The sequence below is a fragment of the Dreissena polymorpha genome, chromosome 7, assembly GCF_020536995.1.
Source record: "Dreissena polymorpha isolate Duluth1 chromosome 7, UMN_Dpol_1.0, whole genome shotgun sequence".
NCBI lineage: Eukaryota > Metazoa > Mollusca > Bivalvia > Myida > Dreissenidae > Dreissena > Dreissena polymorpha.
In genome coordinates this window covers 54,113,779-54,131,937 of record NC_068361.1, presented here as the reverse complement: position 1 = coordinate 54,131,937, position 18,159 = coordinate 54,113,779, and the positions used below count along the sequence as shown (strand labels likewise).

At 34.4% G+C, this 18,159-nt stretch overlaps 1 protein-coding gene across 3 annotated transcripts in view; it reads right to left on the bottom strand.

Annotated features, from left to right (window-relative positions):
* The window catches only part of LOC127838325 (uncharacterized), a 74,577-nt gene that overhangs the window by 17,272 nt on the left and 39,146 nt on the right, over window positions 1–18,159 (bottom strand). For all 3 annotated transcript variants that reach the window (XM_052366020.1, XM_052366021.1, XM_052366022.1), the window contains 2 exons: window positions 2,246–2,320; window positions 216–381 (listed from right to left, as the gene is read on the bottom strand). In XM_052366020.1, coding sequence (XP_052221980.1) covers window positions 216–381; window positions 2,246–2,320 — 241 coding nt within the window. The remainder of the gene's footprint in view (window positions 1–215; window positions 382–2,245; window positions 2,321–18,159) is intronic.

The following is an 18,159-nucleotide window of genomic DNA, read 5'->3' as shown; positions in this document are numbered from 1 at the left end:
AAGTGACACAGACTAATGGTATCTGATTTATTTGGTGTCTGTTCATATACAACAATGAAAATATTTAGTTGTTTTTTTAACAAAATATTAGGTAGTGACATTAAAATTATTGTGTATGTAAATTCTGATCAAAAGTGAAACAATATTAGGTTTCACAAAATATATTGCTTGACATTGCTTGACATAAAACAAACAAATAACCAATTGTTACTTACCAGTATATTCAGTCATACTGGAGTCATACTTCATGGCGATGTTTTCCCCTAACCTTTGACCTTTGAGGTCACATGGGCTGTGGTTGAAGGAGTTTGTGGCCACCAAGTGGTCCGCCCATTTCTGGGCGTAGTCTGTAAGATCTTGGGCATGCTTTAATGGCGGCGCCTACAGAGAGAAGAGTATCTGTAAGTCTAGACACATTATTATGACAAACTAGATCCGTAGAGGGATATTTCTACAAATGTGACTCACAATAACATCTTGTTTATGTGATATTTATTACTTGGATACATCTTAAAAACATGTTAAACTACATGCAAGAGAGTTAGGTCATTTTAAAATTAGTAATGAATGCAGCCTCATGTCGTCACATATTTAGTTCATACTAAAATACTTTTACATAAATAAAGAATAATAGGTGTTAATTATAGATCAGGTTTATCATGCGAAGCTTAATTATAGATCAGGTTTATCATGCGTGGCTTAGAAAACAAAAAAATAAATGCGGAGGCTCGAGCTTTTTCGTTTTTGTGCCAGTTTGTCTGGCATATATAAGTCTGCTATTAGTATCATACAGAATTTACTTTATCAGTATTCCTGAAGCATCAGTTTTTTTTAGCCTCTTTTCTTCTTCTCTGTTTTCAGTTTTGGCATTCCTTGCGTCATAATAATTTTGCAGAATTTTTTTAACATATATTTTCAAATATAGTTTCACTGCTGATGCAAGAACATATATTAATCTTTTGAATTTCACATGCCTTACTTTCTCATGTGTCAGGTAAAAAGATGGCTTTATGTGGATCTGGATACATACCTGGTGTGTTGCTCTGTACTCATTGTGGATACCTACCTGGTGAGTTGCACTGTACTAATTGTGGATACCTACCTGGTGAGTTGCTCTGTACTTGTTGTGGATACCTACCTGGTGAGTTGCTCTGTACTCATTGTGAATATCTACCTGGTGAGTTTCTCTGTACTAATTGTGATACCTACCTGGTGAGTTGCTCTGTACTCATTGTGGATACCTACCTGGTGAGTTGCTCTGTACTCATTGTGGATATCTACCTGGTGAGTTGCTCTGTACTCATTATGGGTACCTACCTGGTGAGTTGCTCTGTACTCATTGTGGATATCTACCTGGTGAGTTGCTCTGTACTCATTGTGGATATCTACCTGGTGAGTTGCTCTGTACTCATTGTGGATACCAACCTGGTGAGTTGCTCTGTACTCATTGTGGATATCTACCTGGTGAGTTGCTCTGTACTCATTGTGGATACCTACCTGGTAAGTTGCTCTGTACTCATTGTGGATATCTACCTGGTGAGTTACTCTGTACTCATTGTGGATACCTACCTGGTGAGTTGCTCTGTACTCATTGTGGATACCAACCTGGTGAGTTGCTCTGTACTAATTGTGGATATTTATCTGGTGAGTTGCTCTGTACTTATTGTGGATACCTACCTGGTGAGTTGCTCTGTACTCATTGTGATACTTACCTAGTGAGGTTCTCTGTACTCATTGTGATACCTACCTGGTGAGTTGCTCTGTACTCATTGTGGATATCTACCTGGTGAGTTGCTCTGTACTAATTGTGATACCTACCTGGTGAGTTGCTCTGTACTCATTGTGGATACGTACCTGGTGAGTTGCTCTTTACTAATTGTGATACCTACCTAATGAGTTTCTCTGTACTGATTATGGATACCTACCTGGTGAGTTGATCTGTACTAATTGTGATACCTACCTGGTGAGTTGCTCTGTACTCATTGTGGATATCTACTTGGTGAGTTGCTCTGTACTAATTGTGATACCTACCTGGTGAGTTGCTCTGTACTAATTGTGATACCTTCTTGGTGAGTTGCTCTGTACTAATTGTGGATATCTACCTGGTGAGTTGCTCTGTACTAATTGTGATACTTACCTGGTGAGTTGCTCTGTACTAATTGTGGATAGCTACCTTGTGAGTTGCTCTGTACTCATTGTGGATACCTACCTGGTGAGTTGCTCTGTACTGGTTCTGGATACGTACCTGGTGAGTTGCTCTGTACTCATTGTGGGCCTTAACCATCTCATCTACAAACTTCTTGTCTGGCATTTTGCTCCCCTGCAATCAACAAATGCTTGAGTAACTCAAGTCCTAGCAGCATTGAACCTTGTATATTCCATAACAAGATATATATTTTAAAAAGATATTGGGTGTATAACATAATTTTAAAATAAAGGAGGGAACTTAACATTTGTAAATAATTAAATTGAAAAAAAAAGGTTTAATTGTCGTTTTTTTTTTTCCATATGTTTCCTCACATTGCTTATTATGAAATTAATTTTTTGCCATAGTAATATACGTTAACATTTGAGTAAGATGCTGTTTTTTTTCCACACATTCAAGTCACATTTCTAGTTCCGCGTCATGTGAAAATGTGTTTTATGGAGAAGGCATCCAGTGTAGGTCAAGCGCAGCCTGAGGAAGTCTGTGCACATATGTTGTAAGACCCATTTTTGCATGATGCAGGTCTTTCAAAATTATTAATAGCACATTGGTAAATATCGGTAGCCTTATCCGCATTTAAGGATTTCCACATTATCACACTTTTAGTGCCGAATATGAAAATGTGTCTTATGGCTTAGGGGGCCTGCATTGCTCAAGCCTTGCCAGAGCAAATGCTCAGCCTGAGGAATTCTGGCTGCATTTGACCTATTTAAGCATGACGCGAGTCTTTAAAAATCTCATTGTATCATGTAAATGGAGCTTCTTACCATGATACTTTTTGATATAAAATATATGTCAGACTGTATGATTAATTGCACACTGGCAAATATAGGTAGCCTATTCTGGCTGACAGGAACAATTTGCAGACAAGCTGACACAATGATATATAAATGCTTTTTGTCTTATCAAAACACTCTTCTATTTCAGTACGTTTTTCGCACAATCCATTTCTTTCCCAAAAATTCGTGATCTTTGGTATTTTGATACTGAGTTACCCACATAAGGTGTTTATTAATTAGTCCTTTCTGTCTTTCCCTGGCCATTTACTGACCATCAAGAACTGACCCCAAAATTCTGCAAGATTGAATTTTATGTGTTACTGTAAAAGTGTCTATGTGTAGTATTTACATGCAGATACAAGTCTGGATGTCTCTACTCTGAAAAGTTTAAGTTTAAGTTTAAGTTTATTCTGTCTTTGATTCAAGGCCACCGGCCCATAACAAAATGCATATATACTGACTTGAATATAAGCATATATGTACATACATTAATAATTGTTATCTGACAGAGTCGGAACAAAAAATAAAAAATAAACAGTTTTATATATAACTAAACAATGGTTCAAATGCAAACAAAGTGGTTACAAAGTTGACATACTACGAAGGGTGTACTTGATCATAAGTATTACTTATCTTCAGTATATTAATACTATCTTCTCATTATATTATTTATCAGCTTACAAACAGCTAAAATTTCATAATTTCTTCCAGAGTTTAGTAAATTGTAAAATCTACCAACTGTAAAATGATTAGGTTGTATATTAGGCAAATAGAATGAGCGTATATCTGAGTACTTTTTACAGTCAAATAAAACATGGTGCTCATCCTCAACAACAGCGATATTGTGGTTTAAACAGTATGTACAAAACCGCTCAGCTCTTGATATACCAAAGTGTCTTCCTGTTTCAATTGCAAATTTGTGACTAGAACATCGAAACTTGGCATAGCTATTCCGAAGAGAAAAAGGCAAGTCCATTAATACATATTTTTCAGTCTCTAATAAAGATTTAAAATGTTTATAGTGATCACATCTAGGAGAAGAGTCAATATGATTTCTCCAGTCTTGTTTAAGGCAATCTGATACTCTAAGCCTAAAACAATGTATAAAACTATCAATGTCTCCGATGTCTTGAGAAAGCCAAACAAGTCCAAAACCGTACTTACAAAGGATTATTCTTACTTCTGATGCCCATGTATGCCTACCTACTGAGTCAAGATCATATAACATAATATAGGTTTGTTTAGGATACCTATTTGAACTCATTTGGAGTATTCTACACCAGTATTTGATAAAACGACTTACATAATCAACATAAAGAGGTAATCTGCCACATTCACCTAAGACCATATCTGTGTTTGTCGAGCGTGAAACACCAAGAAACAATTTACAATAGTGCGTTTGAACACGTTCAATTATAGGCGAAAATTTAAAACCCCATATCTCTGAACCATAGAGTAGAATAGGTTTAACCATAGAATCAAACAATTTAAAACACTCATGAAAATGAAAATATCCATATTGTTTTTGATAATTTCTAATACAGACTATAGACTTTGTTGCTTGACATGCAAGTTTTCTTTGCGATCGGGACCATGACAATTTAGGAGTAAAAATTAGACCCATATATTTGTAAAATGAGGCTATATTAATAGGGCTTGTTCCATAATTCCACTGTTCTATGCATTTAACTGGTCCACCATTTCTGAAGACAACAATTTCAGTTTTGCCAATATTCAGAGCCATCCCAGAATTTTCACAAAATGTCTTTATCACATTAATTTGTCGTTGTAAATTGATAACTGTATCGGCAGGATTAGCAACGTCATCTGCGTACATAAGAGTTAATATTTCAGGGATGTCTTTAGTTACAAATATGCCGTTTGTACATGTGTTCCTGAGAAGTGTATTAAGGTCATCAATAAAGAGAATGAACAACAACGGGCTGCTTATATCACCTTGACGGGTACCTTTAAGACATGGAAAGCTCGCTGTTAAACCACCATTAGTTTTCACAGATGCCCTCATATTAGAGTACATAGATCTCAAAGCAATGAGGAATTTTCCATTGATGTCCTTATTCATGAGACACGCGAAGAGTTTATTGTGAAGTAAATTATCAAAGGCATCCTATAGGCTGTACAAAGACACAGTAATATTGCCAACGTTCTGGGGGATTTCTCTCAAATCAGCAAGTTAAAAAATTCTGATGTATTCATTCAGGTCTAGTGGCAGGAAATTTCGCTTCCATTTAATAGGCTGATGAGAAAGGTCATTTAAGGTAAAAAGCTGGGTTAAACATCTGCTCATTCTTGTGATGAATACAGTCAATCTTGTATTAAGAGACCACTCAAGGGAGTAATCAAAAGTGGTCTCTTAATAAAATGGTCTTTAGATAAAAAAGGCCATTCTGGAAGAATGCTTACCCTCAGTTTTAATCTATATGAAGGATAATCTCTTTTGTCAACAATGATTTTAATTTTAATAATAAAATGAATATAAACACAATACATAAACAATATTTAACTTATAATGTTTTTTATTTTTTCACTTATTATAAATTATCATTTATTATAAATGAAATGTGTGTACATATTTATTTGCATAGACAAGGAAATATTTTTCGCATTTTTTTCAACTGACACATTATTTTTCCACGTCTTCAAGCTTTACGCTTAAGAATGTTCTGAATTTGAGTTTTACTGACTCCAAACTCATCTGCGATTTTACGTGCACGTTTACTCTTTGACAATTCCAAAACCCGAATTTTCTCATTCAACGTTAACACTTTTCGTTTTGACATTTTAATTTCTGCATGTACGCTTAAGAATATCTGACTCGATTTTGATACATAATGAGCTGAAAAAAATAAAACACGTCAATTGAAAACAAACAAACAGACCTGATTGTAAATTTATTAAGTAAATAACAATGTGATTGGCTAACAAATATCTACTAATTAGCATAATTACAAATTGGTAATGTACAGATTTCGACAGATGTTGCCGATTAATAGTTTATTTTCCGCACTTCTCAGGAAATGTTTGTCGCGTACAGTGCATTGTTTCTGCACCTGTTATCTATACTCGAGAAAAATCGGCGTTGTCTCTTAACGTTGAAGACTGTGCGCAATACGTTCCTCTATTATTCAACTCAATAAATTGATACGCAGTTTACAACAATACCAGTCAGAACCGGTCAACGAGACAAAGCATAATCATAATGGTTGGTGTGAAAACAAAGCAGAGGTGTAACAGTACGTCTTATCGGCTTAGATAAACAATTAACACGGATTTGTCCCTGAAAGATCAATAGATTAACCACTTTTACCTCCTAGTGGTCGCTTAATTCAAGATTCGGACATCAAAATACACAAAAATCAGCGGTCGCTTAATACAATATCATTATATAGCGAAAAAGCTCCGTGGAATTTCAAAATGGTTGCATAAGACAAAGGTCGCTTAATACAAGTGGTCGCATCCACAAGATTGACTGTATAAGGTTAAATCTCTAATCATTAAAGTGAATTGCTTTATGGTTATGTGGGTAAATTTTAAACTGTAAATTTTATGTTTATACTGGACGCTCTTTGCACACTTCATCTAATAATTTGGGGTGACAGTTTAACACCATAGTATGCTGCAGATAAGCATGTTCAGGCAATGGTGAAATGTAATTGTATATTCATATGTATTGGGACAAAAATGATAATAAATCTGCTCATTTAAATAAAAGAAACATCATTTAATTGAAATAATTAAATATAGTTATGCTATAACTTTGAGTTTTTATTATAGTTTAATTATAAAGTATTAAGAATATAATTTTTATAGTGGTCACATTTAAGTTGATCAAAGAAATATGAGTAGGACCTTCAAATAAATGTTTGATTATGAGTAGGACCTTCAAATAAATGTTTGATTACTTTTTTTTTAACTCCATGTAACAAAAAAAAAAATCATTAGTCTGCGATGTGCTTAAATTATTTGGATTGACTGTTTTTAATGAAAAATGTTAATTCAAACTTTGAATTTACTGTTTTACATTTGTGATTACATATTAAATTCTATGTGAGTACTGTCATTATTAATAAACTTGTATACCATGTCTCTATAAATCTGCATTTATTTTTTCGTTGAGCCCTGATCAGTAACTGGCACTCCCTTAAATCCAACATTTAGCCATGTCCTGTTGGTGATCGGAAAAGAGAGAGTTACAAACTTTATTGGTGTACCTGTATACATGTATATAGCGGTTGCAGATGGAGCAGTAACTGTATCGCAGTATGAATATTACATGTCGTTATTTCAGAAATTTGTTGTTAATGGTTCATCATATCTGCGTATACATTTGTAAAATGATTATTATTATGCCCCCCTTCGAAGAAGAGGGGGTATATTGCTTTGCTCATGTCGGTCTGTCTGTCGGTCTGTCGGTCGGTCTGTCGGTCGGTCTGTCGGTCGGTCCGTCCACCAGGTGGTTGTCAGACGATAACTCAAGAACGCTTAGGCCTAGGATCATGAAGCTTTATAGGTACATTGATCTTGACTCACAGATGACCCCTATTGATTTTGAGGTCACTAGGTCAAAGGTCAAGGTCACTCTGACCTGAAATAGTAAAATGGTTTCCGGATGATAATTCAAGAACGCTTATGCCTAGGATCATGAAACTTCATAGGTAGATTGATCATGACTAGCAGATGACCCCTATTGATTTTCAGGTCACTAGGTCAAAGGTCAAGGTCACGGTGACCCGAAATAGTAAAATGGTTTCCGGATGATAATTCAAGAACCCTTATGCCTAGGATCATAAAACATGATAGGTACATTGATCATGACTGGCAGATGACCCCTATTGATTTTCAGGTCACTAGGTCAAAGGTCAAGGTCACAGTGACCCGAAATAGTAAATGGTTTCCTGATGATAACTCAGGAAAGCTTATAGCTAGGATCATGAAACTTCATAGGTACATTGATCATGACTCGCAGATGACCCCTATTGATTTTCAGGTCACTAGGTCAAAGGTCAAGGTCACAGTGACAAAAAACATATTTACAAAATGGCTGTCACTACAACTTAGAGCCCATATGGGGGGCATGCATGTTTTACAAACAGCCCTTGTTTGTATAGGTTTTGTATAAACAATTTTTCTAGATCAATATCATTATTTTAATGTTGCACTTTGAATCAGCTCTTAATTAATTTTTTTATAAAGATGATCAAATGGTTTTCTATCCAACCAAATTGTACAATTTACAGCTCAATGAATTAATGTCTATGCAGTGCTTTAAGGCCATGGCCATTACATGCAGAGATGGATATTATACCTTCCCATCTAATTAACTCTTTTCCAAGATTTTTTCATCAAAATTATGCTGTTTGTGATAATTTTTTAACTTAATTTATGCATGCATAATACAAAATCATTTTAGGTGTCTTTCTTTATGCATACAAGCATACAGTTTCGTCATAAAACCCATTTTTATTATGCACTAATGTATGCAGGTGTCTATTCTTCTATTCAGTTGTCAATATTAATTATTGCAGCGTGCAACATGGCATACAAAGCATTCTTGAAATTCAATACCGTTTATTCAAAGATTTACGTTTCATTCCGAATTCCCATAATAGTTGGTTATACAATTATATAAAATGTTATACATGTACAAATGTTTATACTGAAACATGATCATTCTGCATGAAAAGTATTGTGTAATTTTAAAGGGAAATTCCTTTAAATTTCATAACCACTTTTTGTAAGCAAACCTGAAATTTTGATTTCATAATAACTATCAGCGTAAATGAAATGCAGTGATATTAATGTATGAATTCCCCCAAACCTTAATCCAATATTTGAACTATATTCCATTTAAAACTAATATTTTATATGTGTATGATCAGTTTAGATAATTGCAGTATGGTCATTTTATTTGGGTACAGCAAGAGATTTTAAATTTTTACAATGCATTTGTAAAATATTATTATAATTAAAATAATTATAGTAAATGTTAACATAATTTTAAAGGGACCTAAGTTTTCACAGACTTTGGCATGTATTGAAGTTTGTCATTAAATACTTTAAATTTAACTTTAAATTTTTTAATGAAAACGTTGGACCTAAAAATCTCCAGTACAAAAAATTAATAAAATAAAAGCAATAAAAAAAGTAGTCCTTAACAGGGCTCAAACCTGCACTCACCCTTGGAGTAAAAGGCTAACACTTTAACCAATTGGACAACCAATCGCATACACTCAGATAGAAGTGTATTTTATACGTTGTATAAGCGATCCCTACAGTTGTCTCACAAAATAAAACAAAAACAACAGAGCTCTCCAAATTATTCAATCATTTTGCATTTGTAAAGCTTTATAATTTTCATGTATTTAAATGGTCAAAAGATTCATATACCTATTGGATATTTTAGAGCACATTAAATGTTCAGTATTACTGTTTCCTCGTAAATATCATAACTACAACACAAATGTGCAAATCTGAAACTAATTTTTGAACTTTGTCATTAATGACCAAAACGCGAGGTCCCTAAAATGAAATGTAGCAAATAGCTGAGGTCTGTACAACACATTCTGAAGTTGTCAATGTTATGTCTTATTTTATACTAAGCACTATTATTATGGACATTCTATGAACAAATACAAATAAATATATATGAATCAAAACACAAAAGCTGTAAACATGGCTATATCCCATGCTAGAAATGCAATATATCAAGTCAAGAACAGGCACACACATGATATCATTCACGGGGCTTTACACAATTTAGAAGACAAAAACATTTTTTAATCATTTTAAATAAAAGCATGTATTATTCCAGATACATTAAAGCATATTTACATGGCCGTTAATCACGCACACCACCTCTTTTTTGAGATGCATTATCAAATGAGCCATGATGCTACTTTCGAGGTGGCGCTCAGGCCCAGATGTTTGATATTTAAGGGATACTTTTACAGGGTGATTAGGTTTTATATGTTTTTTTCAACATATTTAGTTTTTTTTTAAATCGGCAAATGTAGTGCGATTTGGCGATTATTAATCAACCACAGATATATAATCTCAACCCATTTGGAAAGTGAGGACCTTTATAAGTTGTGGCATGGAAGAATTTCGTAAAAGCAAATTGATGTCTTTTGCCTGTGTGACGAGCTTATTCCCAGCCATTTAAATAGTTCATTACATAAAACGATTGCTTTGAACCTGTACAAGTTAATGCGTGCACAAGAACATTGGTTTCTAGCCAATCTAATAGATAAATTTGCATTTTTCAAAAAGAGATGCAGTCAATGCCAAGTATTGGTGCTCAGATTAGGAGGTGGCGCCAATGCACATTCAAAGCTATTTCAAAGTGGAATATTTTATGTAATGGTTATTATTATGTTTTCAGGACTTACATATTTTTTTGTGAGTTTACTACTTCAGCACATTTGAGTTGCATGCATTTTAAGTTAGAAAAAGTAGTTTTCTAATAATGTCTTGATGGATTTAAACGCTTGTCTTTGTAAGATAAGAACATTTAACATGTATTATACAAAAAAGTTATTGGAAAAAGACCAGCTATCTTCATTTTTTTTAGTTGATAGTGGGAAAAACAACATATATGAGCCTAATTAAGATTTGTTGACATTGACCTTTAAGTAAATAAAGCATTTGGATTAAGGGACACAAATCATCGTCTTAAGAAGAAGTATTAATTTATATTTATTTCGTGAATTATCATATTGTATACAAATATTGCTGTCAATAAATTATTTTGATAATGTTGAACATTAAGTTATTGGTTTTATTTAGTATTACAAATGTTTGGTAATCGTACAATATGTTTTATTCATGTTGTTGACTGCTTAATTGATTTAATCACTTATATAATTTTTAAAAACTACATTTTATTTATTGTAGAATGTGTTTATGTTCTGTGAAGATTTAGGCCTTCATATGTACATTGCAAAATAAATTAAATATAACAAATAACATAATCTATCAAATGTACATCATGTGATAATGTTATTGCGATACGACTGTTAATTGATACACCCTGCATTTGCGCGACCTCCTTTAATTAGTGCCAACTCCTAAGCATTGGCACCATCTCTTTTAGAATAATGCATAATTATCTACTACATCGGCAACAAGCCAATGTTTTTGTGCATGCAGCATCTAATAAATGTTGTACGCAATTGTTTGATGCCGTTAGCGAGTTAATTGGGTGGAAATTTTCTAGTAACACAGGAAATACTCATCGATGTGCTTTTTAAAACTCCACCATACCACAACTTAGCATTAGGTTCTCATGTTTTTAAATAGGTTGAGAATGTATGTTTCTGTACATTTTTTGATGAATTTATCTTCCATGATTCTCTCTACATCTCCTGATTTAAAAAAAATGCGAAATATGTTGAAAAAACAACAACAACCTAATCACCCTGTAAAATTATGCATGAAATTTCATAACATCAAGGCCTGAGCGCAACCTTGGAAGTTGCATTGGCTCATTTATTAATGCATCTCAAACAAGAGATGTGTTTGTCAGAAACACAATGCCCACTACTGGCCGCTTTGAAACCATATATTTGACCTTAGACCTTGAAGGATCACCTTGACCTGTCACCACTCAAATGTGCAGCTCCATGAGATACACATGCATGCCAAATATCAAGTTGCTATTTTCAATATTGCAAAAGTTATGGGCAATGTTAATGTTTTCGGACGGACGGACGGACTGACTGACTTGCTGACAGACTGACGGACAGTTCAACTGCTATATGCCACCCTACATGCAATTCTTATACTGTTGGTTTATACAACTCAGGCCTGTAGCCAGGGTTTTGAAAAGGGGGGTGCGAATTTTGGCCATCGACGATTGTTATTGAGCAACGAAGTGGCGAAGGGGGTATGTGCGGGAAGGGATGTCCCTCTTCTGCAATCGGGGGCTTTGGAGGTCCTCCCCCTAGAAAATTTTGAAAATGAAACGTAAACTACTGCATTCTGGTCACTTTTTAACTGTATTTAGAGACTGAAGTTATAGAGCATTTTTATATGAAATTTCACTTTCATTGACCATACTCAATGACTGATCGACATGAATATGATATAACATACATGTATTCCCCACCACGTTTTTCAATAACCACCTTGTTTGATCAGTCACGGATATACATCATTTTATACGGTGTTTAACCCGACACTAGTATGCGCGCACACACTTTGTTTACATATGCAACAACAAATTTATAGAATGTTAAATCAAACAATAAGAACGGTATAAAATATCATTATTTATTTGAATCTTGGATCCGAATCTTGATAAAATTGGTGTGTTTCACCATTCCAACATATTATACCATTCATAAATCGAGCAAATTAGATGGAAATATTTGACTTATTTTCAAAACAATTGTTTGTCTGCTACTATGGATAGTACCAGAGGGTTAGCATTGCTCTAAAGGTGATTATAGTGTATTGTACAACAAACACTGATTAACAAAACTGGGTCTTCTCTAATCTGCATCAATACTAAAAAGAGATCAAAATGGTATGACTGGTTATTTTATTTATTTTTTTAAAACTATTTTTAAGAAATAAGTTATCTTTTTCTAAACGAATTTCAGAAAAATATAACACTTTAGGCTTCATTAAGACTCTTTAGTCACAAACTACTGGTCCTATGGTCTCAAAGTCCTTAACAATGTATACCAGGACTTCGAAGCAAACAGATGTACTTATTTGCCCATTATATGCTCAAGATCCGTCACAGTTGATGAACATTAAACGTTAACGTCCACCTTATCATATGTTATAACGTTTTAAATTCATTATAACAACTGTTTGAGAGTAGGGCATTCCAAGTGTCAAGTTTGACATGATTAAAACATTGTGGAAAGTTATGTATGTGGAGCAGAACAGATGCCATTAAGTGTTAGTAAACTACAAAAAAAAAGCTACATTGCTTTGTAGAAATGATTTGTTTTCTTGTCATCCAACAACAAAATTAGCCTGTCTTGAGCATAGCTGATATTTTTGTTGCTGAAAACCCATTTAGGGGATCCGAAAATGGTTGTACGGGGATATATCAAAAAGACAGCGCAGTTTGTCGAAAATGCTGTGCACAATGTGTAATTGTTATAAGTCGTGGCTTCATCATTTTGTTATGATATCTATTAAAGTTATGGCTTTAACAGACATTAATAACGATGACAAAAGTTACAAAACAATCATTTAGTATCAAATGATACTAAAGTATCGATTTTATACGGATTAGAGTGCCAGGTTAATAATTATGAATTACACAGAAAACAAATATCCATTTATAGCAAAGAATCCAAATCCATTTTGTGGGGACCGGCTTCCTAGCCCTTCTCAAATTTTGCTATCAAAACTTCTGTTGATTTCAACAATTCTACGGTAAAAAAGTTGTAAATCAAAATCACGCGCTATCTTGGGAATGACTTAATCGAGAAATTAATAATATGGTAACCTGTCAGTTGCATATTGACAACATTATTTTAACGCTTAAATACGAAGACTCGCTGGGTTCCTGGAAAAAATAAATAACCGTTTTCGCGTCAAAAAAAGTTGGTTACAACTTATAGTACATTTTTTTTACTCGTCCAAAAAGATTGGGTGCGAACGCACCCAACGCAGCCCCCCTGGCTACGGGTATGCAACTTATTATGGAAAGGTTGGTTATGACATAAATTGGTTTCGGTTACTTGATCAAACTGTTGAAAATGTGTCTTACAGAATAGATTACATTGACAAAAAGGTTTATTGGGTATTGCTTGCTTAATTTGTTTGTTAAAAATCATGCCAATATTTCTTACAAGTATCAAGTTATTATAATTATATCATACATACATAATTGTTATTATTATATAGATTCAATGGAATTGTCATTATCATGCAAGCAAAGAGGCATATCTGTGCACACCACTGGCACAAATGGTTGATATCTGCTCTCTTTACTGGTCTTAAAATTAGTGAATGCTTTGCCCTCAAAATTTTTTTTCTGTCTTACATAAAACACCTATTCTTTTATTCCAACTCTTTGTTTGTACCTGATTGGTTGACTTATTAGGTTGTTTGACAGCGGGAGAGTGGGCTATTATATGAATTATATCATGCTTCATTTACCACCTGAAATTAAGGTACTATTTAAAAAGTTGTTTTTATCCCAGTTTAACACCTGAACTGTCTCAGAAAATTAAAAGATAAAACTGCTAAGTGCTGTTGAGAATAAGATATTTAATTTATGAACTTTGGATTGAGATTGTTCCATCACAAGATTTATCAATAATATGATTCTAATTTTACTTTAACACATGTGTGCATCCCTTTCATGAACATTTAAAACTCCTTTTTAACTATCCAATTTGTTTACCAATTTTTTTTTATTCCAATTATCAAGTGCAATAAACAGTTCAAGTTTTATAACAGTGTTTTAGTAACATAAAAGAGCAGTTGATTAAAAATTCATGAACATGTTTATTAAATCAATGAGCTGGGTATTTAATTTAAAACAAGTGCAAGGCTGAAAGATAGATTTCCATGGTCTGGTGTTTGGACAAAAAAATTCAATACTGGTTAACATTTCAACAATCATCCTCCTCCTCCTCCTCCTCCTGCTCCTCCTCCTCCTTCTCCTCATCATCATCAATCCCTTGACCAGTTTGGCCGTTGGGGAGAAATAAGGGATGATACTACTTTAATAATCAAGGACATCTTTTTTTTATCAAACTTCACCAACCTAAAAACAAGGGATCAGCTGAGACCCAATGGAATTAAACTGTTTTACAAAGCTTCTTTGACTTTTCCATAACCATTTAAAAACTCAACCAAGATATCATTAGAACAAATGTTCTGAACAAGCTTTATAATGATTGGGCAAAAATATGAATTCTAGAGTATTCACAAGATATGACTTTAGCCATATAAAGAAAACTGCCTAACCTCCTGTGGTCATGTATTATGTTAACCGGGTACTATACAAACAGGGCCCTAATTCTCCTTATCTAAATTCACATTTTGATACAATTAAGTGATCTTGGGAAAAAAATTCCAATAGGTAGCATGTTGAATGAGGAAACCAAGTTACCTTAGCCAGTGGGGCCAATTCTGGACACCTAGAGTGCGTTTCACTAAGCTTCATACGCAAATAATTTCCGTAAATATTTGCGTACGCAAATCTTGTTCTCAAAAACGCGTTTCACTAAACAGCGTAAATTAACGCAGTGCGTAAATTCTGTGGTAAATTTACGCCACATATGTACTTAGCGTAAATCAGAAAAATTGGCGTAACGCCAATCTGTCGTGGCTGCCGTTGCTGAAGCGTAAGCAGTACGCGAGATACGTCCTCGAATATTCCGAGCACAAATCGACCCCTTTTTAAGTTATCTAATGCCTCAGTCAAAAATAATCTGGTCGCTGGCCGATGTGTCCGATCTCCAGGCATCGTGAAGACTGGACACGTCGGAGCCGTCCGCCGTTCGATGGGTGACAAAGTTTAAAACCTCAGTCACAAATAGACACCGATCACTGTCCGATCAGCAGCCGACGTTTTTTTCCGCTCATCGGGCTGGCGCCGGCCGATGATCGCATGCACATCGGGTCATTTTGTAGCATCGGGCCGCGTCCGGATTAATTTTTTATATCACAGTTTGTTTTACCTGACATAGGGCCCGGAAAGAATCGAGTTGAGATAAAAAAAAGATCGGACGATCAACGAACGGTTATCGCCCTGCGTGCGCCTGACATTGGATTCATTATATGTGTATCATAACGAGCATCGTCAGGCGTCCGTCTGGGATCGTGCGAAGGCCCTCTGGCAATCAGACGGTCGCAGGCCGATGTATATGCCTCTGGGAAATACCTTTACTTTTGCCGATACACGTTCAATTAATCCGATGTCGGGCGATCGCAGGGCAATACCCGTGCATTGATCGTCAGATCTTATTATCAGAGTAAAGGTCGTCGGTAGACTAAATACGGACAGTTTCACAAAACAAAACTATAAATACCCATTCTCTTTCTTAAAGTAAGACTTTAATAAATGATATTTCAAAAATTATAAAACATATAAATATTTTATTATAATTATAAGTGGTGTGGATGCGATAATCAGCGATCGAAATTTAGTGTTAGAGGTGCATTGAATCAGTTATAAAACAAAGCCCTAAAAAATTGCAATACATTACAATCTTCAAATATAGTTTTTAATTTATTTACATTGAATGAATTTTTGTTTCGTTTACATTGAATGAAAATATTAATAAAATTGAACATTCAAATAAAAAAAAACGTTCATCCAGGACCTGAATATTTTGTAAATTGAATGTCTGTGCATGTGCATGAATATTGAAAACTTTTTAAAGTGATAATGATCAATACAAATCTAGCCATTTTATGATACCATAAATCGATACATTTAATTTATTTTACGCAAGTATTTTATATCCCTTTTATGATCAAACGTGATTGCTTGCATTCATGATGATGTTTCAAAACTGCAGTATACAGAATTGTATTGATACCCAGATTTTTGAGTTGCAAATATATGTTCACTAAAAAATGCAATTTCAGTCTAGCAAAAATTCATCACATGTTATACTTTTACAACCAGCACCAGTTATAAGCTCCAACAATGAAAAAAAACAAACGATAAAGAATAAATACATGTTTTCAGATTTAACACTGTAACTTAAATTTAGCAATGACACTACATGCTTAAATTGTATCAGTTTAATTTCAAAAAGGGGCTTCAGGAAAATTGATCGATCATCAGTTACTAAAAAGTTTATATCTAAATTATTATCCCCATGTTTTTCGGAGAAAAAGTGGGGATATTGTATTAATCTCTGTCTGTCCGTCCATCCGTCCTGGCCACTATCTCCTCCTACACTATTAGCACTAGAACCTTGAAACTTACAAACATTGTAGCTATGAGCATATGTGCGACCCTGCACTATTTGGAATTTTGATCTGACCCCTGGGTCAAAAGTTATGGTGGTTGGGGTGGGGCCAGGTCAGAGATTTTCACTCATTCTTTTATGTTATTTTACATTTACTTCTTCATTTCTACACGGATTTACTTCAAATTGATACTGAACCTCTCTTATGACAATACGGTCAATCTCAACTATGCATGGCCCCATTACCAACCCTGGGGCGCCCCGCCCACATAGACCACACCCACCCAAAATTGCCTTTTACTATAACTTCTTTATTTCTACACCGATTCACTTCTAATTGATACTGAACTTCTCTTATGACAAAACGGTCAATCTCAACTATGCATGGCCCCATTACCAACCTTGGGGCGCCCCTGGGTCAAATATGCGACGTGGGGATACCCGTTGGCCTCTGCCGCACCATTTCTAGTTGTCTGAATTTTCTTTTGTTTCTTGAATTTTTGTGTTGATATGATTAATCTGGGGCTTTGCATGTCGAACCACTAACGCGCCCGTTCCATAACGCTTTCCCAAGCTTTTCTTTGTCCGAACCAGTGAGGGAAACAGACAGATCACCTTGAGCACGTCAAACTTGTTTTCATACTGGAAACGAGCGTTTCAAACTCGTTTTTTGACCAATTTGTTTTCTTTTTCTTTGTTTTCACGTCCATTGTAACGATTGTTTACAGCGCATATATACAATCTTGTCAAATATTTATGAATTAATATAAAATGTGTAAAAAACTTATTAAACATATATTTTTATATAAATTAAAATAAAAGTTAAGAAGAACATATGTCTAAAAATGCTAAATAAACCAGATATTTAATTCTGAAATCGAAAAAGGCTGTACAGTCGAATTCGCCAGCATGTAAATCATGCATGTACGATGTGAATCTAAATTTAGTTTAACGGTTTATTTTAAATTTCTGCAACAATACCTATTCATACGACACACAAACACTAACTAAAAAGACGAATGCTTCGGTTATTGTAGGAAAATATGTACGAAATACATTCGTCACAATCGGCTCGGGGCGCTTATTTGTCTTTGCTGCATGTTATGAAATTCGTCTTCAATGTATAATTTTTCTTGCCTATTTTATGTCATTGTAACATATTTTATCAATATATTACAATTTAACACATGTAAAAAATAGTATAATCTCGCTTTACAGTAGATACTGTTGCAGACGATTACTTTCTTACGCGTCC